Source organism: Gadus morhua, chromosome 13 (genome assembly GCF_902167405.1).
Source record: "Gadus morhua chromosome 13, gadMor3.0, whole genome shotgun sequence".
Lineage (NCBI taxonomy): Eukaryota > Metazoa > Chordata > Actinopteri > Gadiformes > Gadidae > Gadus > Gadus morhua.
In genome coordinates, this window is record NC_044060.1 from 15,877,459 (window position 1) to 15,902,976 (window position 25,518).

General features: G+C 42.7%; 1 protein-coding gene across 2 annotated transcripts; it reads left to right on the forward strand.

The window, feature by feature from the left end:
• Positions 1-470: 470 nt before the first annotated feature.
• On the forward strand, positions 471-25,512 carry nckap1l (NCK associated protein 1 like). 2 transcript variants are annotated; one of them, XM_030373706.1, is made up of 31 exons: positions 471-664; positions 1,451-1,561; positions 1,956-2,048; positions 2,427-2,483; positions 3,138-3,280; positions 3,646-3,736; positions 4,473-4,610; positions 9,845-9,893; positions 10,387-10,543; positions 11,110-11,166; positions 11,275-11,371; positions 11,552-11,661; positions 12,032-12,164; positions 12,382-12,463; positions 12,621-12,679; positions 13,008-13,153; positions 13,381-13,513; positions 14,236-14,355; positions 14,713-14,852; positions 15,763-15,894; positions 17,749-17,967; positions 18,138-18,268; positions 19,878-19,975; positions 20,203-20,296; positions 20,643-20,725; positions 21,461-21,541; positions 22,381-22,474; positions 22,889-23,005; positions 24,399-24,508; positions 24,731-24,820; positions 24,919-25,035. In XM_030373706.1, the coding sequence occupies exons 1-31, from the start codon at positions 575-577 to the stop codon at positions 25,033-25,035; spliced, it is 3,372 nt and encodes a 1,123-aa protein (XP_030229566.1). In that variant the 5' UTR covers positions 471-574. The 2 variants fall into 2 exon arrangements, with proteins under 2 accessions (XP_030229566.1, XP_030229564.1); XM_030373704.1 differs by lacking the exon at positions 471-664 and having other exon boundaries at positions 24,919-25,512.
• Positions 25,513-25,518: the final 6 nt, after the last annotated feature.

The window sequence follows — 25,518 nt, forward strand, 5'->3', positions numbered from 1 at the left end:
GACTCACTGGACGTTTAACAAGAGTATCCATATGCTTAGTTGATGCAGGCTCGAGGGTTGGATTTGAGGTGGCACACATTACCAAAAGAGCTGTTCTTTGTTGGGTTTAGTGATACTGGGCTTCCTGGTGAGGCCTCCATCGGACTGGTCTCTACCACACACATACACACATACACAAACACACAGTACACCCTTTTAACAATAAATATGACAAAACAGAAAAGATAAATGTGTGTGTTTATTATATTATGTATACTGTGTGGCAATAACTTAAAAGATAGAAATTATGAACACAACAACTTGCGTCACAAAGGTAGCTTTCAATAGCCTTTTTAATATTGTTCTTTAAAATTATACATACGCTATGGGAGTTTGGACTGGTAACTGAATTGAATAATAAACTTGGCTCAAACTCAAACCAAAGAAAACTCCACCCCAAACATCCACTCATGTGACCCAGAGACAGGGGCGGGGCTGCTACTGGTTGTTCTCCTTGACGACGGCTCTCGTTTAATCAGGTCTTGGAGGTCAAGGAGAGAGCGAGAGAGAAGGAGGGCACAGCCTGTCCGACACCATGGCCTACCAACAGAAACTAGCTGAGAAACTCACCATTCTCAACGAGAGAGGGAACGGCGTGCTGATACGAGTGAACTACATCAAGAAGGTAAGCGGGCTGTTGGAGGGCTTTCGTTTCGCAAACGGCAACAGAGATAGAAAATGAGGAACTGGATGGTGTGTCACGTGCAGGGCCTGTCCTTTTTGTGGATTATGAGAAAAAAAACTGCTGCGCACAGTTTCATTTAAATACTATGGAAGACGTTTAAAGGCCTTACCCAACCCATCTAAATGTTGATCAATCAATAATCAATAAACACCAAAACTATCAATGCAATTGTCTAGTAAACAAAATGCTGCAGAGTAGCTAAACCCCCTTTCTTCCTTAGTGATGGTGAGCACTATTATGGAATGGAATAGTTGTACTTTGAAAGTATGATGCATGATACTGATGTTTCTTGTCAACATTACGCATACTTCTTCCTCTTTCTGCTTCTATACAATGTCGACCACAGAGGAGGAAACAGTGTACAGGAAGTCAGTCTGAGCTGCCTATCGCCTTGTCTTGTGCCCTGAAACTCATAACCTATCGCTGTCATGCCATCACTTATTTCAGAAGCGAAACGTTTATTAACACAAGTTGAAATGCTGTCTATTGAGATTGGTGTTGCTCAGGTATTTATCAATGCAGGCCCGGACACAATGCATTATGGGGTCTGGGTGAAAATGTAATTATTTCGGTAATTTTTTTACTTTCCATGATATTTTTTTCCATGTCATGGTGAGATCTCCGAGCTACACACACCTTGTCCAGAAGCATTGTACTTGTTAATTAGCGCTCAAAAAAGTAGACTGTTCTGACTGACACCCTTTGCTCCCCTGCCCACTGTACCAGATATGTTCAGACCCTAAGCTGCGGCCGTCACTCCTGACAGACAAAATCATGGACCCTGCGGTCAAGTACATCAACAAGAAATTCCCCAATGTTGACTTCAGAGGAAACAACGTGAGTATAGTTTGATATTTGTATATCTTCTTTTTTTTTTTATATACACAGTTTACAGTCTGTTTGCTTTGTGTTGCGCTGCAGTGCAATCAATGTCTTCATCACATTTCACAACAAAGACACTGCCTGACAATTGAATAAACATGCTCACGTTCACACCTTCAGCACCCACACCTGCCAATAGATTGGTTCTCATATCAACATAGATTTCAAATCTCAAGTTAATAAGGGCCAATTCAAAGTCCAAGCGATACTCCTGCTACTTAATGACTTTGTAAAGGAGCCCATGCTTGCAACTCCTAGCCAGACCATCTGCCAAATAACTAACTATGCAAATGTGGCATCTGGAGGCATGTACCCAGGTAACACGTGTTGTCATAACTGTTTACCACAGCAACATCTCACCAGCATCCAGAGACAGAAGGCTGAAGTCATGTCAGCTGCTTCCAGTTATTATGATTCCTTCCTGGATGTCATGGAATTCAGGGTGAATATTCTCTCTCTCGCTCTCTCAATTAATTTGCATATAGAGTGGCATTTTCCAGTGTAGGAAAATAATGACTTTTGGTCCAAAAGGAACATTTCAGTTGCTGTGTTCATTTATTACCAAATCCTTTTTAAATTCTTTAATTGAAGTCGCAGCAGGTCAAAGCATCTCTTAAAAGCGGCGAGATTGGGAATCATCTAAATTGATAGGACTTTTTACACTGATTAGAGGCATATGACAATGTACAGTGTTTTTTATGATCATGAATACAAGATGACAACTGGGATTGGTAATCCGCATGCTGATTTAAAGTCGTGTCAAGGCTTGTTTGTTCTGCTTGCATTGTTTCTCATTGAAACCTAAAATCTTCCCTCCCAGGACCACGTCTATGAGTTACTCAACACACTGGATGCCTGCCAGTGCTTCTTGGACATAGTGAGTGCTGGTGGGCTGCTTTGCTCCTTGCTGAACAAATCTCCTCATGGAGTGTGCCAGGAGAAAGATATACTTGACACGTCAGTGCTCTTTAAGTGCTGACATGTCAAGTATTATCTCATCTTCTCTTGAGGCATTGTTTCTTGAGGCATGAACCTAACACCATCCATGAGACGGTCATGCATGGTGATAGGTTCATTTACACCTGGGAGAGGTACCTCTGATCTGCACTAAGTGCCCCTTGTTATCATCAGCATATCTGTGTGGCGTACAACTCCCTTGTCATTATATAGCATGATGAAGAGGAAAACCTCATATCTATCTTAAATATATTCATATACGTGCTGAGGCATCGGGAAGAAATATAGTGTTAGTTGTTACAAACCATAGGTCCCTTTTTTAACACACTGATGATTTCCTTTTATTTGTATTGCACTGATTGTTTGTATCGTATATTTCAATTAATATACAGTATATTTTTGAAGGAATTACTCAACTGGAATTACTGCATCACCTCACCATGCTAGACTATTTATTATACACATTTTTTCGTTGGTTATGTTGGGAACTTATCTTTTCCTTTTTTTTAGCTTTAGAAACTTAAAATAAATGGAATCACCTTAATGACTTTTCAATGTTCCTTGTTGTCTCCAGTCCATCAACTTTGACCTAACCAAGATCTACCTGGACCTGATCGTCACCTACACCTCTGTCATCATCATGCTCTCTCGCCTGGACGACAAGAAGGCGCTGGTGGGCATGTACAACTGTGCCTATGAGATGACCAACGGCACTTGGTAAGGCAACAACCACTGCTTATCCTCATCCGAACCCTGTAATCGGTAGTAAGTAAAGTTGTAAATAAGTAGTGAAGTTTGTAAGGTTGGTAGGTTGGTATTTCAATTATGAGCCCAATTATGCTTATTGCAACATTGCAACTCTCCCCTGGAAGATGCTTATCTGTCATCACATGTGAATGGGAACAGGTAGTGAAAGGTTGCAGTGTTTTTGGTTTTCAAACGACGGGATCCCAAATGTCCAAGCTGTCTTTAAGTCTATCCACCCTTCTTCTTTTTCTTAGGCTTTCATTTGTTTATCTATTCCTCCTTCCGTGTTCATTTGAGTCTGAGCTAATGGTGTGTTTTTCTGCTGAACTGTGCAGTGATTCGTCCTACCCGCGGCTCAGCCAGATGTTAATAGAATACGAGCAGCCTTGGAAGAAGCTCCATGAAGACTTTGGACCTCATACACGGGTATTCCTCCACTTCTACTGTTCTTCCTCTGCTTTCACTGTGTCCTCCATTACACTGAAGGACTCTTTTAGTTGCTGTTGCTTTCAGATATTGAGTCTTTGAGTATTGGTTAAGTTTTTACATTTTCAAGTCTTCATACGTGTCCTTATGTCGTAAGTTATGTTTGCTATACTTTAACTTCTAGCTGCAAGGTCTCCCTTGTCAAATATTTAGCTGACCTAAATTGAACTCAATGGAATTAAATAAAAGATACATTTAAAAAAAGCCAATCATTGTGGACATTATCTCTCTCTCTCTCTCTCTCTCTCTCTCTCTCCCTCTCCCTCTCCCTCTCCCTCTCTCTCTCTCTCTCTCTCTCTCTCTCTCTCCCTCTCCCTCTCCCTCTCTCCCTCTCCCTCTCTCTCTCTCTCTCTCTCTCTCTCTGTCTCTGTCTCTCTCTCTCTCTCTCTCTCTCTCTCTCTCTCTGTCTCTGTCTCTGTCTCTGTCTCTCTCTCTCTCTCTCTCTCTCTCTCTCTCTCTCTCTCTCTCTCTCTCTCTCTCACTCTATGATCTTATCCTATGAGCTTTTTGTCTGAGAAAAGCTTTTTTTCCCTTCTTTCTTTCCTTGACTGTTTTCCAAATCTAGCCATCGATATATCCAGTGATCTGTCACTCGATGAATCCGTCCGTTGCCTTTCTGGTGTGTCCCTGTAGTGACGTACTGTTATCTCCCTGTGTCTCTCTGTGTCCCCGGCAGCTGGTGACGTCAGCGGTGCTGTCTCTGCAGATGGTGTACCCCCGCAGGAACCTGCCCGCCGACCAGTGGCGGCGGGCGCAGCTCCTCAGCCTGCTCAGCGCCCCAGCCAACATGCTGGACCCTGCCCGCTGCGACACTGTGAGTGGGCCCTCCTCGGTTGCCCTGCCCCTCTGATCCCTCTGATTGTATGTTAAAAGAAAACCAAACGCCCTGTATGAGCTAGGCCCCGCCCCAAATTTAATGTAGAACGAAACCCTCGGATGCCATCGTCTGATTGACATGACCTGGTCACAAAAAACGGCCAGTAATAAAAGTAAAGGTATCTCATGCAATAACCTGCTTTTGAGTCAGAGATTTGATATATGTAGTCAAATAGACGAAAAGGCTGGCTTTTAAATCCCAGGAATACGTGCGTCACATCCTGGGTCAAAGCAAAAGGGTACAACTATTTTATATAGCCTATAAGTCTGATTATCTCGGGTAATTTAATGTGATTACTTTTCACAGCACTACTACTACTACTAATCTATTGCGATTTTACTACATGAAAAAAAAGTCAAATAAATCGTCTCCTTTCAATTTTGTGCTACAGCCTTAGATAAAAGTTTGCAGATTCTTTCTCCCCTGCTGTGGTCAGCCCTGGGCTGCCACCCCATACCAAGACTGTATGCCGAAACATTTGTCAAAATAAATACAGCCCGAAATAGAAAGAGGGAGCGAACATCATCCTCAACCATATGTTGGATTGGTCAGCATCTTGCGTCTGTTGGGTGTGCGTCATCGGTATTTGTGTCATGACATAAAACTTCAACGTACGAAACATCGAGGATGCCACATCGCAAATATAAGATAAATACGGATCCCACGGTTTTATCACTTACAATAATGTATACAGATATGACAACTATACCAGAGATGGAAATTAACTTTTTTGCCCACCAGCCACTGTGGCAGGTAGATTTAAAAATCTACCAGCCACTCATCTTTTTTACCAGCCACTTTTTATACGCCATATACTTTTTTAATATATGCGTACATTTTAAACAATATAATAGTAACAATAGATAAGAAAAGTGTTTTTCATACACATCTTTTTTTTCCATCAGAAGTGAATTTTACTGTAAGTAGGTTCTACCAAGGAACTGAGTTGAAAACGTTACACTCTTACCTCATATGATAAACAATACACAGGTATCTGCCGTGTTAAGTCATGTATATTTCAAAGGTGTTACGATGAAAAGTTTGGGGATAATTCATCTATACAAAGTATTTTCAATAAAAAACAAATTGACATATTAGCAATAAAACAACATGCATGGCTACACCATCATAACATGTTATTTACATGTGACTGCATACAAATGTGTCCACAGACCTGGTAACTAACGTATTATAGTAAGCATTATTGGCCCTTAACACTAATATTCAGAAAAAACACTGCCTCAAAAGGCTATTGGCTTAAGCAATACAAGTAGAGGCATAGACTTGAACTTTATACCCTGAACTTTTAAACGTTGCAAACGTGCAAAAACATAATTATATATTTATGTGGCATTCAGTCCAATGCTGAAAATATATCTGTGGCATTAGGCCATTGCTGTGGTAAAGTGTGTAAAGTATGACCAAGTGTTTCTTTGTGTTCAATAGTCGAGATAGAACTTTATCAATCAAAAATGTCTCCAAGATCTAGGAGACATTTGTTAATGTTTGTCCCTATAAAAGGGGAGGGCGTAGCCTAACTAGTTTGTGAACGACCCAGAGAAACGCAACGCAAATTCAATGTGAACATGTATGAGGCTTTAATCAAATCCTGGACGATTTTGAAATTCTGCAAAACATTTTTTAAATGTGCCTCAAAAAGAGGCCATGTCCGGGCAAAAGAGGACGTTTGGTTACCCTACGTACGGGAAACACATTAAATTCTTACCTGTAACACTGTTAAATAGCGGCCCAAATTGGTGGGCGCTACCCTGGTAATTTCTCTGCGTGAGAAATACGAAGTGTGGCGTGTGAGTGTGTGCATGGGTTGAATTCATGGGGCAAGCCTAACCCTAACCCTGACTGGTGAGGACCTTCTTAAATGAACCTTCAATGCTGGATTTAATTATCAGAATTCGGATTTTATCCAAGTATTCTGACTTTATTATCAGAATGCTGAATTTGATCTCACAATTGAGACTTTATTAGCCTATTCGATTTCTGAATTAAAATTCTTGTGATGAATAATCTACATTTGTACAGTCGATGTGCAGCACTTTAATTCCCGTCAACTTTTTTTTTCTAACACCAGCACTTCCACAACTATGCCCATGTTCCTGACTGCTATATACAAAACCATTTATAGCGCATCTATTTTTCGGCTGGGTCGTGATAGTCGCCCTAAATGCAGCTTTAAAGGGTAATTCCGGTGTGAAAATGAATTTGGGATATGTTTTGTATGATAACGAGTTGAAACGTTCATTTTGGAGCACAAAAAACGCATATAGACGCTTCCTTCAGTTGGCTGTTTTTAGCTGATTCTATCAAAACACTATATACTTGGAACGAAGGGGGCAGTGGTTATGGTAAAAACGAAATCGCTATTTTAAACCACTTATTAAGGTCCGGCAGTATTTTGGTTTTTTTCGCCTAAACACATACCCAAATGGAAAAGCTTATAACACAGTAACCCTAAGTCCTAGATGGATGTATGATACTTCATTTGAAAGCTGACAAGCTCTAGTTTCTGTAGATATGTTTATTTGGCATGTGTCATACACACAACCTAAATGACATCAGTTCAGACATGGCTCTAAAGCAATTTTTTTGTCTTCGAAAATAATGGGTCATATTTGAACTACAATAACTAGGATGTGCTTTATGTAAGGCATATGGCAATATGCCAAATACCTTCTACATCATGCCAACTACACCTGGAAAAAAATTTGGAGTTCTAGGCCTAAAGCTTTGGGAGTTAATGGAGTTTTTATGGTGTGTGGTCACTGGCGGCCCAAACCTCTCCAAAATGTCTCCAAAATGGCCAAATTGTGCCAAATGCATTTACTCACTTCTGTGACACTGGAAACATTACTGAAGCATTTTGGTGACTATAAAACCTTTCTCCATGATTCAAAACATAATTTTTTCACACATTCATTTGATATGGCCATATTGAGATATTGTCATGTGATGAGACACTACCGGATCTCTCACGACCACCTTCAGTAGGAGTGGGGGCCGGGGGTCTGCCTGTCTGGCTTTGCGGCTCCCAATCCGCATCACTGTCCTCAGACATTGACCTACAAACACAATGCAATGCACAAATGTCACCAAATATAATGAAGAAATATATAAATGCAATTCAATGGGGTGTTATTTACATAGAAAACAAATAAACATTTCATTTATATCATTTCTGTCATTTTTTCATTTATATATATAATGTATACTATATAACTATACTGCATTGTTCACTGTAAGCATAAAAACCCACACACAAAAATACACATAGATGGCGTCACTCACCGATCTAAGACTTCGTCCAATTGTTGCTTGAACATCTCCTCTATCTCAGAATCATATTGGCTGTCTTCGCTGTCCTCGGATGAAGCCAAAATCAAAGCGAGGGCTTCTTCATGTGTGTAATATTTCGTTTTCTTCGTTGATTTCGCCATTGTAAACGGCGAAATCAATGTGATCAATGTGTGCGGCGTGCGTCCTGGTCCGCTGGAGGCTCTGTCATGCGCAAAGCGAGTTGTCTGCCGTGATGACGCAGCTGTATATCTCGGCTCATACGTATCACACCTGGACACGCCTGGTAGCGTTGGAAAGGTAAACTCATTGGCTAGAAGCCCAAGTGACTGATATATCAATAGCCAATACGCTGTCCCTATACTAAAGCCGCGTAACAAAGTAAACAAAGCCCATTGGCCCTTCAAACTGGGAGCGCTCCATCTACTTCACGGGCTGTACCGGGGTGAAAACTGAACAGAAAAAGACGGGGACACTTTCATTTTGTAGCCAGCAAAGTGATGAAAACAAGCATACCCAACAACTCCATACTGGAGGTAGAGAAAATATCCATGCGGCTTTGAAAAGCTGGATGTTAGTTGACGAACAAAGTTTGGAGATGGTAAACAAATGGACTTTACACGACAATATTCACAAGCTGGAATAATTTTATGAAAAACCATGTGGATGCTTTTGATCAGTGGATTCTCACGGACATTTGGAATATAAATAATTGAGGAATGGACACATATTACGGTTCTCGGATTGCTTCAAAGGTAGGGAGTCTCTCTGTTTTATTGGCATTTCCGGTTTACCATGCTGGTTAATATCAATATTTATGGTTTTGTGCTCATGATTTATGAAAAAAAAAAACCGGATGAATAAATTGTGGAGATTCTACCCTTTCTAACGATGTATAGAATGTCTGTAATGATGAAAGTTGAAGCGGGTTATGTCGCTGCGTAGTGGGAACATGTGGTCAACAAACACAAATCGCCCACCGGTGGGCGAATGGGTCTTAAGAGGTTAAAAGGCTCGAAGTAGCCTGACACTTCTTTGGTTGTATAATAAGGGTCTTAGCATATAAAACAAGGCATTGAGAACTTTGTAAGTGTACAGATTGTTTATTAAAAAGGACATTTTATATACACAATACCATCAGTAGATCACCCGTCGACGCCATTCTGATTTTAAGACTCGATAAGTAGATTGGCAAACACAGAGCTTGCGTGTTGCTGACGGATGTCACAATCTCTGTGTTCGTCCTGGGCAGCCAGGTCTTCTATTTATTATAACTTGCTAAACGTTCCTCTTGCATATGTGCCCCAGGCATTGAGGCAGACCTTCACAAAGGGGCACTTTTGACATCAAGGAGCAACAGGGCCGGTGTTCTGGCCCCCTCAACAATGTGCACGTGCCTGTTTTATTCATGGAGTTGGTCCCCTGATTTAAGACCATATTTACATCTTGTCCTACATTTTTAAAACCTTGTTAATTTCTAGCGAGATGTGGATCAGGAACTATCCATAGAATTACTATGTCACCCAATACCAATCCTTATAATTTAAAATTAGTGGTTTACGATTTTGGTTTTCCTTTAAAGAGTCACAAGCCACGTGTTACTGGTTGAAGCAAAGGGTGTCATCTGGAACATATTGGGGTACATCAGAAACAGTAAATGCACTGACTATTTTCAGCCAAAGATGGTGCTCTAACTGCAGTGTGAATACGAATTAGCAGCCTTAGCAGCTGTGGGCAAAAATAAAGACAGTTGTACCTCAAATGACCTATTCTAACTGTAGCAATAGAAATCCATCAATATGTTTATCATCTTTGCTCTGCACTAAAAGCCAAAAAAGTAAATAAGTAAATGTTCACCACAGGTGGCGTGTGAATACCTTTCAATGGAGGTAATGGAACGCTGGATCATCAGTGAGTATTGACTTTCCACAATATCATATCTATATCATTTCTGTTTTGAGTGAGACTGTTTCAACTACACATTCCATTATAGAGCAGTCCTTTAAGTGCTTATTGAATGTATATATATATCGTAAATATATATTTATCGAAATAACCCCCACATCACCTGAATATACTCTGAATAAGATAGTGCTGCAGTACATACAGCACTCGATGCATAATCCTGCATAAAACAAGGGTCTGGAATTTATGCGGGAATATATTATATTTTCAATAGGCCTACTTTTCACGCTTGAGGCAAAGCAGGGGACTCTGTCTTGGAATATCAAAATAACGCTTTCAATGAACGCATCCAAAATAGACCCATAGAGTCCCATACGGACCGCCCGATATCCCCCCTGCTACATTCACACTGGGCTCTGTGTGCTTTGGGCCTTTGAAGCCGCCAGCAGCGCCTGCGCTCCATTGATTGTGTGTGTCCTTCCTGTGTGGCCCGCTGCAGTCAGCTTCCTGCTGTGCCCCAGCAGCGTGAACTCCCACCCGCCCTCCCTGGAGCTGTGGAAGGCGGCCCTGCGGAGCGGCCTGTACCTCACGCTCACCCGGGACGAGGCGCTCAACATCCACAAGGTCTCGGAGGAGGTCTTCGACAGCCATAAAGGGTGTGTAGTGTCCCCGCCGTTTGTCTGGCGCTGGAACAGCAGATGATACGAAGGATGGACGGAGAGTCAGTCAACCTATTGGAACCCTATACGGGGATGGCAATACCCTTTCTGGGGATCCGCAACTTAAATATATATATATATATATAGAGAATCATTAAACATTACAATAGATAGATAGATAGATAGATACTTTATTAATCCCGGGGGAAATTCAAGTATCCAGTAGCAGCCGAAAACATACATAAAAACAGTGCAGATGGATTTGCAAAAATAGAGATATAAATAAATAAATAAATAAAATGTCCATTGTTGTTATCTATTGTCCTCCCTGCCTTTACTGGCAGGGAGGACACATCATATAATCATATAACATCATATAATAAAGATTTAATTATTATACTGTTATATTCTAACTCTTTAATTATTCTGTGATACTGATACTGAACAGCTCAATTGCCAGTTTGTTCTTTAATAGTTTTCAATGTATCCTAATCCATGTATTTCTGGCGATATACCTGAATGAGTTTGAGAGGATTTTTAAAAGCTGTGATGTGTGTGCTCAGGTATGGAAAACGAATCGCAGACATCAAGGAATGCAGGGAGCATGCCATTCAAAACAAGTAAGCACAGCTACAACGTGAGGACTTCTCCGCAAACTATAATGTTGGGTATTGAAATGAATTGGAATGAAGCGAACCAAATGCCTCTTTTCCCTATGCTACTTTCAGTGGAGCCCTGCACAGGGAGAGGAGAGGGTTCCTTCGTGGGGCGTTGAAAGAGTTATTCAATGTCCTGGAGGATGAACCAGGACTGCTCGGACCAAAGGTGACGTCCCTCTTCACTATGGCATGGCATCACTTGTCCAAGATACAAGTGTTTCATCATGAATATATCTAGCTGTCATTCAAAACCTGCTGTGGATATTCTGTTGAGCATACTGAGCATTATGACCCCCGATGGCTCCACAACTCCTCCTCATTCTTTCCGCTCGTTGATTCCCGAAAGGCCCTGTATGTCTTCATGGCGCTGGCGTTTACCCGTGACGAGGTTCTTTGGCTCGTAAGACACTCTGAGAATATACCCAAGACCAAGACTCCCGAAGACTACGTTGACAAGTAGGTTTCAGCTGGAGATGAAACAGAGCTCCATCTGGTGATTATTACACCAAGGATTCCAGTTGTCCCATGAATATTTTAACGTAACATGAACATAACTAATTTATTCATTTAGAATGTTTAAGTATATACAAATACAAAAAAGTTAAATAAGTCCACCATATATTCCCACACAAACGCTTATAGAAAACAAGGAAGCAACAAGTAGAATTTAATCTTGGATGAAATCAGAAGCTTTATGCTAAATCGTCACCCAAACACTCAAGAGATCATCAATGGCGATAGCTAAAGGAGTAGTCTGGCAGGTGAAGGAGACTGAGGCACCGAGCGAATGACTGGCTCATCATCCATTATGTTTGTCCTCTTTCAGCAAGATGGCAGAGCTGCTGTTCTACATGGTGAAGCTCAAAGCTCTGGTGGTCAAACACAGCTATGTCATACAACGCTACCACGTCCAGTACCTGGCCCAGTTTGATGCCCTGGTACTCAATGACACCATACAGGTACTGTGTGTGCTTGCGTGCATGCTTACCTCAAGGAAATCAGGGCCACTTGAGTCCCCACATAATGAGTGGTGGTTGTCATTTCCCAGCAGAACGTGCAGTAACAGTGCATGAATAATGAAAGGCATTATGTATTGAAATAGCCTTAGTTCCAAAAATAAGTCGTGAATCCAAGCCTTATCTGTTTATTTATTTCCTGTTCGTTGACCACGTGAAGAACATGTATGTCTGCCCCGAGGAGGAGTCAATCCTGACCAGTTCATTTGTCTCCACTCTGTCTGCCCTCTCCATCAAACAAGGTGACTCACCCCCCCAGACAAACACCTATTCAATCAACGCCATCAGGGGTTCCCATCCCTGTTCACATCCATACCAGATACAAACAAAAATTCAAACGTAATATTGTTCCATAGAAAATAGACTCTACTGACCTATTGTTGTTTTGTTGTTCATCAGTGCAAAACAAAGAGAAATTCGACTTCAGAGCGCTTCGACTGGATTGGCTGAGATTACAGGTATTCTGAGAAAGCATGCAAAACCAAAAGCCCACTATTGGCCACAGTGTTAAATCTAAAACTGTCTCAGGCTGTGGTCCCATTGGTCCTCTTTACGCTCTCCCACTCTGTTGGGAGGCACACGAAGGGGTTAAAGAAACACGCACAACGTCTTGTACAGACATCATACGTTATAAAAATGCTTGACATTACATTCCCTCTGAATGAACTAGCCATTCCAATGGAAGTTATTGAGCAGATATCATTTTATTTGTATTCATGTTGGCCAACGTTGTTTAATCGTATTGTGGGCTAAAGGCCTAAAGCTGTTGTTGATCCCCTGAGCCAGGCCTACTGCAGCGTGAACAAGGCCCCCCTGCCGTTAAAGGAATACCCAGACCTAGCCAAGGTGATGAACACCATCCAGTTCCACACCAGGCTGGTGGACAACATGGAGGACCTGCTGCTGGAGACCTCCGAGCTCTCTGTACTCTGGTTAGAGCTCTTTCTCTCGTTTTGAATTCAGCGAGGTAAAACCTGGCCAAGTGGGCGGCACAGCATAGGGTAATGCACAACAAATGAACATACACAAAGAACAACATTACACAGAAGACCCAGAAAGAAAAATGGAAGATTCAAGTGCAAAGACAACCGCCAATCAATGTTCTTGTGGGCCTAAGATCAGACCTCATGCTTCACCTTTTCTCACTGTTTTCTACTAGTTTCTACCCCCGGGTGTTCGAGAAGATGTTCCAACAGAGCAGCGAGGAGCCCAGCGTGAAGAGATACATCATGGCCTTTCCATACATCTGTTCTGACTTCATCTGCTGTGCGCATCCACTCTGTCCAGAAGAGGTCAGTGCTGAGATGCCAAAACAATGACCTCCCTGTTACTCAAGGCCAACCAAAGAGCAGATCACTGTACAACCACATCAGCTATGGCAGCATGGTTTATAGCATATTTATGTGTTCAGAAACCCCTGCCATGTACCAGGGGCACTTATTTTAGTTTGACATAAACACGTGTCTGAGGTGCATTGCACATTAATTAGGACTGTTTATATTCTAAGATCTTTTGTTCATGTATGTGAGCTGTTAGTTTACATGGTGGAAAAACCCATGAGGTGGGGTATGGTATATTAATATACTCATAACTAAGGGGCTGAGCTGGGGTGGTAGGTTTCAGGCACAAATGCATAATGCTAGATGGTAAAGGGATACTTTTATGAACTATGGTAATTATATTGACACTTTTATGATAAATGTTGTTCCTTAATGCAAAATCTTCTCGAATTTTTTTGATGACCCTTAAAATGTAGAAGTGTTTCTATGTATATTTTACGTGTTATATATTTATATATTTGATTTAATATCCTCCAAAAAAAACTCCAGACAGCTATATGAAAAATATGAGACAGATAGACAGGAAATTGCCACTGTCACTGCAAAATGCAATTATTCAAAAAAAGCATTATTGGTAGAAAATAACAATATTCATTGGTGTGTATCATGCGTGTGTCTGTGTCTGTGTCTGTGTCTGTGTTTGTGTGCTTGTCGGTGTGTTTGTATGTGTCTAGATGGAAGGCATTCAGAGCAAAAGCATGCGTCTGTGTGTGAGCTCCATGCAGCAAATAGCAAAGCTGACTGCCAATGTTGTCCTGGACATATGTGCTGAGCAATGCAACCTCAACGACCAGGTGAGTCCCCTGCGTAGCAGGCCTAAAAAGCAATCATTTGGATACAAACACCATAGCCAGTTTCCTAATCACACTCGTCGCAGCTGCTGGGTGACAGTATATCTGGGTCAAAAAGGCTTTGAATATATGTGGGTCAATATACGCTTGAAAAAATCCTGCCAAATGTTGAATTCTTATCATATGACAACTATGGTATTATTATCATCATTTTTAATCTGTTTATTCCTTTTTCTGTATCCCATGCAAAACTCTCCCTCTGGATCTCTCTCCATTGCTCTCTGTCGCTCTTGTGTTTTTTACTGTTGTTCTGACTCACTCACATGGCCCTCTTCCACGGTTCACTTGACCACCCATTAGTTGCTGCCTAAAAACAGTGCGAAGACCATCAGCACAGCCCGTAATAAGAAGCTGAAGAAGCCCGTGCCTAAGAAAGGAGAGGTGGAGATGGAGAAGCCAGGGGCGGAGAGCGTCCGGAAGGACCGCGCCGTGGTCACCAAGTCAGTGGGCCGCTTCTGCACCTTGTACCACTCACAATAGTTACAGGACATGCTAGTGGTTACGTTTTCGCACAAGCTCTGTGAGACTTGTTTGAAAAGCGGTTAATGATAAACACTATAGTACAGAGTATACAAATTTAAATGTGTAATGTAGTAAAATCTTCAATTCAGGATCTTTTTTTTAGTTGACAATTAGCTAACGCTAATGTTGATAATAATGACAAAAGAGTTATGTCAAAGTCGGATGTAGGCCTGTGCTTTCATTTTAATCTCAGTTTATAATTATAACCTTTTATATGCTGCGCTACTAGTGGTGGCCAATCCAAATGTAGTGTTTAGTTGTAGTTACTATAGTGATAATAACATTTGGTCTTAAAAATTGTCCAAAGCAGTTGTCCCATCATTGTATTGTTTCAATGCCAAAAATAACCTGTCCATAACAACCACCAGCACTAGAGTAATGTTTTCCCAATGGTTGTTAAACAGTACATCAATGACCTTTATATAGAAACAGCTTTATTGCCATTACATCAAAACTAATCCCTAAAGAGGTATCATTCTTCCCTAAATCTTCCTCCCATTCCTGCCTTTACTGTGGACATGGCCTCTATTAAAGCACACTATCTCTGGGAGGTTACTAGTCTGAGAGAAACAAATCCACAATGCAGTCCTCTATAAAATATTCCTTTCAAAGTTTCTCAAGGGTAGTATCCCGCGTCCAACCCCTCTCTGCCCATCTCTTCCTCTCTCATTGTCTCTCTCTCTCTGCCCATCTCTTCCTCTCTCATTCTCTCTCTCTCTCTCTCTCTCTCTCTCTCTCTCTCTCTCTCTCTCTCTCTCTCTCTCTCTCTCTCTCTGTCTCTGTCTCTCTGTCTCTCTGTCTCTCGCTCTGTCTCTCTGTCCTTCTCAGCATGGACAAGATGCATCTGACCCTGACGGAGCTGTGCTCGTCGTACGATCTCTGCAGTGACTTCATCGTCTCCGACCACATCATCAATCCCGCAGAGTTCCTCCTCTCTCATCTGGAAACACGACTCTCTGAGTGAGCCACGCTAAAGCCAAACCTGCACATACAACCACACGCCGTCCCTCTGTTCCTAGCACTTCTCAAAGGGAAAGGCACGTCTATAAATGCCATGTGCAGACTGTCCGTGTACAAACCATGCATCAAGGCGACTATGAATTATAGAGGAAAAAATTAAGAATTAACGCTTTGCTCTGCAAAGTGAATGAGAGCAACTTTTAATAGCTTTTGTGTAATACATTGAGGAAACCATTTGAGGATTTGCTGTTCTGCTATTCTTTCAATCACTTTAATGAGATGGGGGTTTACGCATTTCAGTACGGGGAGTTTTGCCTGTTGTCCTTTTTTTACAAGAACAGTAAAACTAATGGGTGTAGGTAGGGGGGCATTGACCAAAGGGAAGGCCGGATAAAACAGGTTTCAAAACCACCCAATAAAACCACACTAAACCGCAGGATACCCTGATCTCGGAGCATTGAAATGCAGTCGGGGAGAGATGTGATTACGAAGCATAGGCTGCACCCCTCCGTACTTTTAATCCGTACTGTTCCACTGCATCCATGAATTCTCTTTTCACCCTTGCAATCTCTCCCCTGAGACATCTTGTAGCCAATTTGTCAACGTGGGTCATGTTCAAACCACTTGGACTCTATGAAAGAGCTTCACCACTGTCTGCCCCTGTGTTCTCTCAACACCAGGGACTATTTAGATTGGGAGGGGGGTCTCTGTCCCGAGACCACTTCCTGTTCGTCTGCATATAGCGTCTGTTTAGCGTCCCCGCCGATGGTTATCTCATCTGTCACTCTAAAATGCAGAACATCATGGGTGGCACAACAGCAAGGCACTGTAACTGTTCCCATCAAACTCGGTCTGTCCTGTATCGTATCGGACTGGGTCTGAGGAGGGTGTATGCAGACGAGGAGAAAGAGGAAGGCGAGGGAGGGGAAGTGGTGGCCTCGTGAGACAGATATAAGTTTGTGTTTTGCAATGAATGGCCTCGCACGGCCCGCAATTGATTTGCGAGGTAGCACTAATGAACGTGATGTGTACCACTCAGATTAAACGAACAAGTTCCTCTCATCGCGTGCTCTTGTCGCTCAGGCCGGATCCGTCGGAAGTGATTCATACAGATATTCTGCTGCGAATATCCTTCCTTGCACATTTCTTCTGTCTATTTCATGTAAACCGGTCTTGATTGCACCATCGATGGCTGCACTTTTCTTGGACGTGTTTCTTTTTTATTCGACAGACCGAGACGCTCCTTCTTAGTCGTGAACTAAAGCTCCCCGCCCCCAGAGCTGATGGGTCCCTTTATACGGCCTGAGAAGAGGCTTTCAATGGGCTCGAGGCCAGACTGAGACGCAGAGAGAAACAGAACGTGAACCCGCAAGATCAGGAGGGTCTCACGAGGCTAGGTCAGTGAGAGAGTAGTAGTGATGGGTGGCCAGGAAATGGATTATTTCAGAGAGAGATAGAGCAGTGAGAGTGTAAGTGAAATAAAATGGATGACGTCGGTCTGCTTGAGATGACAAGGTCAATTCACTGGTCCCATATTTATTATAATTATGATCTACTTTGTATGATCCAGACGATCCTCCTCACTGCTGGCGAGGAATAAAAGAGCCATTTAATCATATTTCCACCTGGGTAGCTTGCGTAGTCATGTGTAACCTTCTCAACAAAGTAGGCCAAAAGGTCCCTCAATTAAAACCAGAAGGTTCAAATCGCTTTCCGCGTACATTGCCTCTATCTCCCGTGCTGATTACCAAGTCAAGTCCGTTTTACGTAGCCTCACTTTCTCTCTCTGTCTCTCTGTCTCTCTGTCTCTCTGTCTCTCTGTCTCTCTGTCTCTGTCTCTCTCTCTCTCTGCAGGATCATTGTGAAAATGGCCAACAACAGCCCGCCCAGCCAGGAGATCACCCGGCCCTCCGACCTGCTGGCGGCGGTGCGCTCCTACTCGGCCAGCCTGCACACCATTTCCGGCTACATTAACCTGGACGTCTCCAGGCTGGTGAAGAGCATCCTGCTGCAGCAGACCCAGCCTCTGGACTCCCAGGGCAGCAAGACCATCACCAGCCTCTACACCAACTGGTGGGTGTGTGTGGGGTGTGCGTGTCTGATATATATATCAAAAATATTGCTCTTTGATATATTCACGTAGCAGGGGAATAGGTTGAGGAAGATAACGCGCATAAATGTAGCACATATCAAATGCATGTGTGTGTTTGCATGTGTGTGTACATGGTGTGTTGTATCTACAGGTACCTGGAGAGCCTTTTGCGACATGCCAGCGGTTCCCTCATCGCCCACTCTCCCACAATGCAGTGCTTCATCAACCAACCCTCTGACAGTGACCTGAGCTTCAGGGCCGACGAGTTCTCAGACATCTCAGGTGAGAGCTGCCAACCTGTCTCCATTAGGTGCGATATATAGGATGTCAATGAGTCATTGTAACACACCGTCAACAGCTTCACCTATGTTCCAATTGCTGAACCTCGGACACACTTGAGTTTCTTTAGTGTTATTGCTTGGTGTTATTGCATGGTGAATACGCATAACTGTTGGTCCAAAATGCACTTTTGACTTTTTACTTGCCAGAGTGGAATGATCTTCCGGCCAAGTCGTTGTTTAAATATGTATCCTTGAATTGATTTCACCAGACAATTGTTCAATTGTTTCAAATACTTAAAATGTTTATGGCAGTTGTTAGAAGTCGGTAAGAATTAGGAAGTCAAATCACAGTTATTTAGACTTAGAGCGGAAAAAGCATGACAAAATGTTTGTTAATTGACTAATATCAATACAGTTATGCTAACAATATCAATACCCCAGAACTTGTGTGCTTGGCATCTTGGAGGAAATGTCTTCTCTAAACTCATGAATCACCATGAGTCTCTACTACCACATATACAGTGCTACTCATGCATTATTAGTACTACATATGCAGTGTTAATACTACGCATGCATTATTAGTACTACACATGCAGTGTTAGTACTTCACATTAAGTGTTAGGTGTGGGCCGGAGGGAGCCAAACCTTACATATAAACAGTATGGCTTCATTATTGCGGGGGCGTTGCGTAAGTTCCTTGTTAGCTCCAGCCTCCTCCGTCACGTCACCCGTAACTCCTCCTCCCACCACATTCAACCTACATCTCCATCTGTTAAACCTCCTCCACAACCCAGCTCCTCCGCTCTTACCTTGCGGGGCAAATGACTACACACACACACACACACACACACACACACACACACACACACACACACACACACACACACACACACACACACACACACACACACACACACACACACACACACACACACACACACACACACACACACACACACACACACACACACACACACACACACACACACACACACACACACACAGAGAGAGAGAGAGCAGGTTTAATCTAATACCTTCCCATACACACACACACACGGAGACACACAGAGAGCAAGTATAATCGTACACCTTCCCACACTCACACATGCACACTCATACACAACAAGTACACAAAAGCTCAGCTCCCAAACGCCTTTGAACATACCCATTTATACAAAGGTTTGCTGATACCTTTGAGACCGCTCCACCTCCGTAGAGACCCACCAACTGTCGTCATGGTTGTTTATATATAGTCCATAATATTAAGAAGTTCTCCGGTCCTCCACAGTGATTCACTCCATGTGCACGCTGTGGTTTTAGCAGCAACAAACCCTGAAGGGTCCATACTGGAGTTTTCTGCTCCGTGTGTGCTTGCTTCAGTTTTAACACAAATTAGGTTCTCCCAATAGAGAAATGTGATATGAATTGCGCGACAGCTTTATCTATTTGTATTTATTCTTTGAGTAACACTGAGTTCCCTGGTTTCTTTGAGTAAAACAATTGTCAAACATTGGACAAGTGCTTATTGTCCTCACAACATTGGTCTCTGTGTGTATAGATTATTTGTGCCTTCTCATTGTGCTCTTCCTCCACGTTGTGTGTGTTACCAGAGCTCCAGTCCCTGGCTCAGCTGATTGGACCCTATGGTCTCAAGTACCTGAGTGAAAACCTCATGTGGCACATCACCTCCCAAGTCAGTGAGCTGAAGGTAGGAAATATTGAATGAGTTTGGTTATCATTTAAGTGAAACGCTTGGAATTATCATACCTTTCACTATCCTATTTTTTTAGGACAGTGAAACACAAAAAAATATTTTAAGGGCATTTAAGTCACAACAATATGATCCAATTCTTGGTTTGCCTACCAAGAGTTGATATGGGGAAAATGAATCCCGACACACAGCGGTATCTCTGCACTGTTCTCCTGCTGCTGTAGAAACTGGTGGTGGAGAACATGGACGTCCTGGTCCAGATGAGGAACCACTTCGACCACCCAGAGGACATGGCCAATCTCAAAAACAAACTAACAGGTGAGAGAGCTGACTGGAGGCCAAGGAAGAGGTCTCAGATTAGAAAGTGGGCCTGCTGAGGTCTTGCGCATATGTATCAACAAAATCAGTAGCGGGCAGATAGAAAGTCTAAGGCACTTCATTGATCAAAACAGGAAGAGAGAGTTCTTAGGACTTTGAATGTGGTTCGCTCTTCCTGTTTGTGCCAATGACATGCATTGACCTTTCAATGGTATCTACACGAAAAGGGTCCCACATTAAAAGTCCCAGGAATACACATTACTGCTATATCCCTAATAATCCCTGTCTACAGGTCTATCACCATTTCTCACGTTGTGCTCTCTCTCCCTTTCTCTCCCCCTTGTAGGCGGGGAGAATGTCCTAAAGAGGATGACCATCATAGGGGTCATCCTGTCCTTCAAAGCAATGGCACAAGACTGCCTGAATGACGTAAGTTTTTTCAACAGGCTCACATGATGAGGGTCATGTATTTTTGTGTCCACAGTATCAGCAATTATAATCAAATGAAGATTTAACTATGAAGCAATGTTGAATTCAAATTGACAAAACAAAATGTGTTGTTAAATCCTCCATCCGTTAAGGATATCAGGTAGATGGGTATGACTAATCACGCTCAAACTAATGAGGCAATATGTATCTTTCAGGAAATCAACCTGATTAACAACTTAATTGGCCGTCGTTTGACTTCCGTTGCCACTATGTTGTAGGAAAATGTACGTGTTAATAAACGTTTTAGTCATTGCATAAACATCCTGTTTTGGAAAGTATTGGAAAATAAACAACCCTAAAATAACACCCTCTCTATCTTCCCCCTCTACGTTTCTCCTTCACTAAAAAGTGTTGCGTTCAAGCACCTGTGGTTGGTCTCTGCTAATGCCCTGTACAAGATGGATTACCATAAACAATCAAAGGGAAAAACCAAAACCTAAAATCGATTGTCCCGTGCAGAGGCAAGCGCACAGTAAACCAGAACAGATATTCTCGACGCACATTTCCCTGACTTATAGCTGACTGATGGCTATGACATTTCATGGCTATGACATACGACAAATGTTCTTAAATCCTACCCACAGCAACTTTTTAATAGAAGGGTATCTGAGTCCCCACATTGAATATTATAGTATAGCGAGTGTCATTGAGTTGTGTCCTGTGTTGTGTCTGCAGGTCCTGCATAAGCACTGTCCTTATCTCATGGGCCCCATTGGGTCCCTGAGGGACTTTGTCTCCCCCGAGACCGACACAAAGGTATCTGACCCAACACATACTCACACATACACACCACATCAGGGACAGCACTGCCTGGAACCAATGCTTCTATTTCAAGCAGCTACAAAGAGATCAAACAAAATAGTTTCATGTTTTATTCATAACGTTTTTGTTCTCATTCCATTAACTTTTTATCTTTTATTTTGGTTATCATTTCAACAAACGTACAGTTATTTTGTTTACAAAATAAACTGTTGATTAGATATTGATCATTAGCATTGGAACAAATCGATATAAATCATTTTGGGTGGATGGACGGGAGATCGATTGGTATCAACCTTTGGATGACAGAAGTGACGGTGAAGTCTCAGTGTTTCCTGGCAGCGCTGTGTGTCAGTGTGAACAGTGTGCTCTCCCCCTGGGCCCGCCTGCGCCTGTTGGCCTCCGAGAAGACTGAGGCATGACAGCTGCTGGCCACAGGCTGAGCCAGAATAACCCCCAAAGACGTCACTAGCACCCCCCCTCACCCACACCCCCCCACTCCCCTGTAGCCACCAGCACCCTGACCCCTAACCTACTCCACCTCCACCGGCCCAGGACCATGCATGTGTGAGAGAAACATGGACCACATCTGCAGCTCTGCAGACTAAGCCACAGGCGTCGGTGCAATAGTTATCTACTTCTGTGTAAATTCATGGGAACTCAATACCACGCTAGTAGTCGTTCACATTACTATTGTCGGTTTTCGTTTTTTAGTGGCCTGCTTTTCAGGGCAGGTTGTCATTGTCAGTTTCTCAATAGTCCCGTTTTATATTCTGTGTATCTATCAATATGGAGCGTTTCTTAATGGGCTGCTCCCCAATGCTTTTGTCTTGCAGGTGACTCTGAATGTGTTTGAGTTGGCCTCAGCCGCCGGGTTCTCCTGTGATATTGACCCCGCTCTTGTCTCGGCTATTGCCAGTATGCGCACAGGTACGCTACAGTTAAGGACGGCTAGATCATTAACATATTCTGTCCATTCATACTTCGATCCAAGGTGTGTACTAGCACAGACGCATCTTGGAAATAAATCTGTGCATAAAGGAGGGGCAGGATTGTGTGGTTGCTCCCAGCCGAAATGTACTGGTATGAATTTCCCTTTCTGCCCACCTCAAGTTGCCTATCCCCTACTGGTTCCTGAATGACTTGCATCTGAATGAACTATAAGTTGCTTTGGATAAAATAAGTTTCTGAAAATGACAAAATAGTAAATGGAATTATTATATTATAAACATTTTTTCTCCACTGAATTCTGTGTAATCAACCCATTTATAGTGAAAGTCCTTCAGTGTTACAAACCCGTGTTCAATGAATAATGAAGTGACTTGTATTCGATGATTCGTCCAGATAAGACCTCGGTGGATGAGGAGTATAAGCTGACCTGTCTGCTGCTGGTCTACATCGCTGTGTCCCTGCCTTCCCTGGCCTTGGACCCCAACTCTTTGTACAATAAAGCAAATGGCGGTAAGCAAGCAGTGTCTGTAAAAATATCTATTTATATTCTGGAAATATACCAGAATATGTATTTGATTCAATCAATGTATCAGTCGATTTAAAAATATTCCAGGAACGGAAACTCTGTCCCGCACAATAGTTAGTCTATATTTAAATTATACCTTCTTCTGTTTTTGTTTGAGATATTCATAATGACAAAGGTGAGATTTGAAAGCCATAAAGAGAGGGAGCAAAATAGAGAAGAAGAGAGCAAGGCCTTTGAGAAGTGTTGCATTCAGGCACCTGTGATTGACAGCCTAAATGGATTCCCTGAAGCAACCAGGGAAGAGATCTCCTGATTGGTTAGAAATGAGCCAGGAGTTTTCTAATGGTCTCATCCAGAGGCAGGCGTGCAGTCAACCTGAACGGACGTTCTCACAGAGCATTTCACTCACTAATTGCTTACGGATGGCTTGGGCCTTTCCAACAAATTACACTCATTTTTATTGCCATTAAAGAATCGTTCCTGAATCACCTTTAACATCAGGATGGATCTCTCACCGACCTCCAGGGACCTGGCTCGGCGGCCCACATGAAGCCTGCAACACTCCAAAACATCATTGCGTCTTGTAAATCATGCTTGCCTATTCACAATTACTGTGTGTATGTAAGCGCCAGCGGCAGCGCAACTTTGACTCTGTGAGGTCCTCTCGCTCACTGGGACCCACAAACTGTGGACCCACAAACTGTGAACCCCGTCTCCGACAAATGTGAAGCAGGTCGTTCGGACATGGACCCACCGAGGGCATTGTCTTTGCATGGTTGCCGGTGACGATGGCGGTGAATGGTCAGAGTAATGAGAAACATGTTTCGGCGGTGGGGCCGTTGTTTACAGGTCACTCTGGCTGACGTGCGTTGATACAATTGGTTTTGGCTAGGTTGACCTGTAATTGCTTGGCTCGGAGCCTGGTCACAGGGACCCAGGGCCAAAAACCGTAAAAGCACCGAAAAGGAGAGATCTCTATCATAAGAAGAGGGTGGCATGTGTCTGGGCTAACTGAGTCTCTCTGTATTTTCCATTGCCCTGTCTGAAAAGATAAGTTTGAGCAGGAGGAAATAGTGTGTTTCCTGTTTAATGTTTCGGTTCATTTATCGAAGGACTCTAATCTTTTTCACAACAACACCCTTCAACCCCAAACATTTGAACCTGTCCTCGAATCGTCGGTGGTTTCCTGTTTCACAAGGTTCTCTTTTTGACTTCCATGACATTTTGCCCTATTGCACTAAAGGGTTGATATTTATGGTCATTAAGGTGGACATGTGAAGCCCTTTGTTATTTAGATTATGAGCAATACAAACCGACTCGATTTAAACATCCCCAAACCTTTGCACATCCCAACGCACACATTTTGTGTTTTGCTAGGTCACAACAACAACATCCACTGTTTGGCCGTGGCTGTCAACCAGCTAGCTGCCTCCATGTTCACTATCCAGGGCAAGGACATAGAGCAGCAGCTCGAAGAGTTCCTTTTGGTAAGTTTTAACTGAGTAAGTCATACATATGCTTCAGGTTAGCATGTCTACTTAGTGTTATTGCTGAGTAGCAGAAAAACCAACGTGAGGAACTATTTTACTGTTGAGTGATTTGAGTGATACTCATAACATTTGCACTGTGTGAAACAATAAATACATAAATTGTTTCGATTGGTCTTTTTGGATTTTGTAAGTAATCACATTTTTCAAACTTGTCCATAGCTGGCTTCTTCCACCCTGCTTCAGCTGGGACAAACTGTTGAACGAGTCGAGAGCAAAAACCGTGACTCCGTCTATCTGCTCCTACACATGGTAGACTTGCCTCTGACTCACCCATTGTTTCACAATGGGTACACACAATAATATGTATCTTCTTATGATATGTAACACGCACCCACCTCCCATTACAGATAGTGGAGCAGTCTCCCTTCCTGAGCCAGGACACGCTGGAGGGATGCTTCCCATACGTTCTGCTCCGTAACGCCTACAGATCGGTCTACAAGTCCTGCATCGTCACCCTGGGCTGAAGGGCCTCCGTCGGAGACCAGGAAAGAGCTTTTGCTGAACATGTAACGCTTTTTTGCTTTCAGATATTTGCTTACAAAGGGAAAGTCCCGTTTTGATGTTGCATAACGCCGAGGTGTTTTACACAGGGCACAACTGTCAATACAGTCGTGGGAACAGCATGCCCAAAAGGTGGATGCCATCGGTTTATTTTAAAGATTTATTTTTTTAATTCTTATGCTTTATAAATAGTGAGATATAGAGGAAGGTATGGGAGATGGAGGAGAGGACATGCAGCAAATGACTGCGGGAACCCGGGTCACTGCGTTTAGGACTGAGTCTTTATGGTACACTCTCTACCCGGTGAGCCACTGGGGCACCCTTCGATTGGTTTATTTAACTACTCTCTTTCTAAATCTTCAAACCGCCATCAACGTGCTTTGTCAACATCTCCGTTTGGTGTTATATTTTATTTGAAATAAAAAAGTCTGCTTCTTCAACCTTTT

Excerpts from the sequence above, each read along its gene's own strand:
- nckap1l (XM_030373706.1), top strand. The coding sequence starts at position 575 with ATGGCCTACCAACAGAAACTAGCTGAGAAACTCACCATTCTCAACGAG. Across the intron at positions 3,737-4,472 it reads ACTTTGGACCTCATACACGG|CTGGTGACGTCAGCGGTGCT; the intron begins GTATTCCTCCAC and ends TGTCCCCGGCAG. Across the intron at positions 15,895-17,748 it reads CTGGAAACACGACTCTCTGA|GATCATTGTGAAAATGGCCA; the intron begins GTGAGCCACGCT and ends CTCTCTCTGCAG.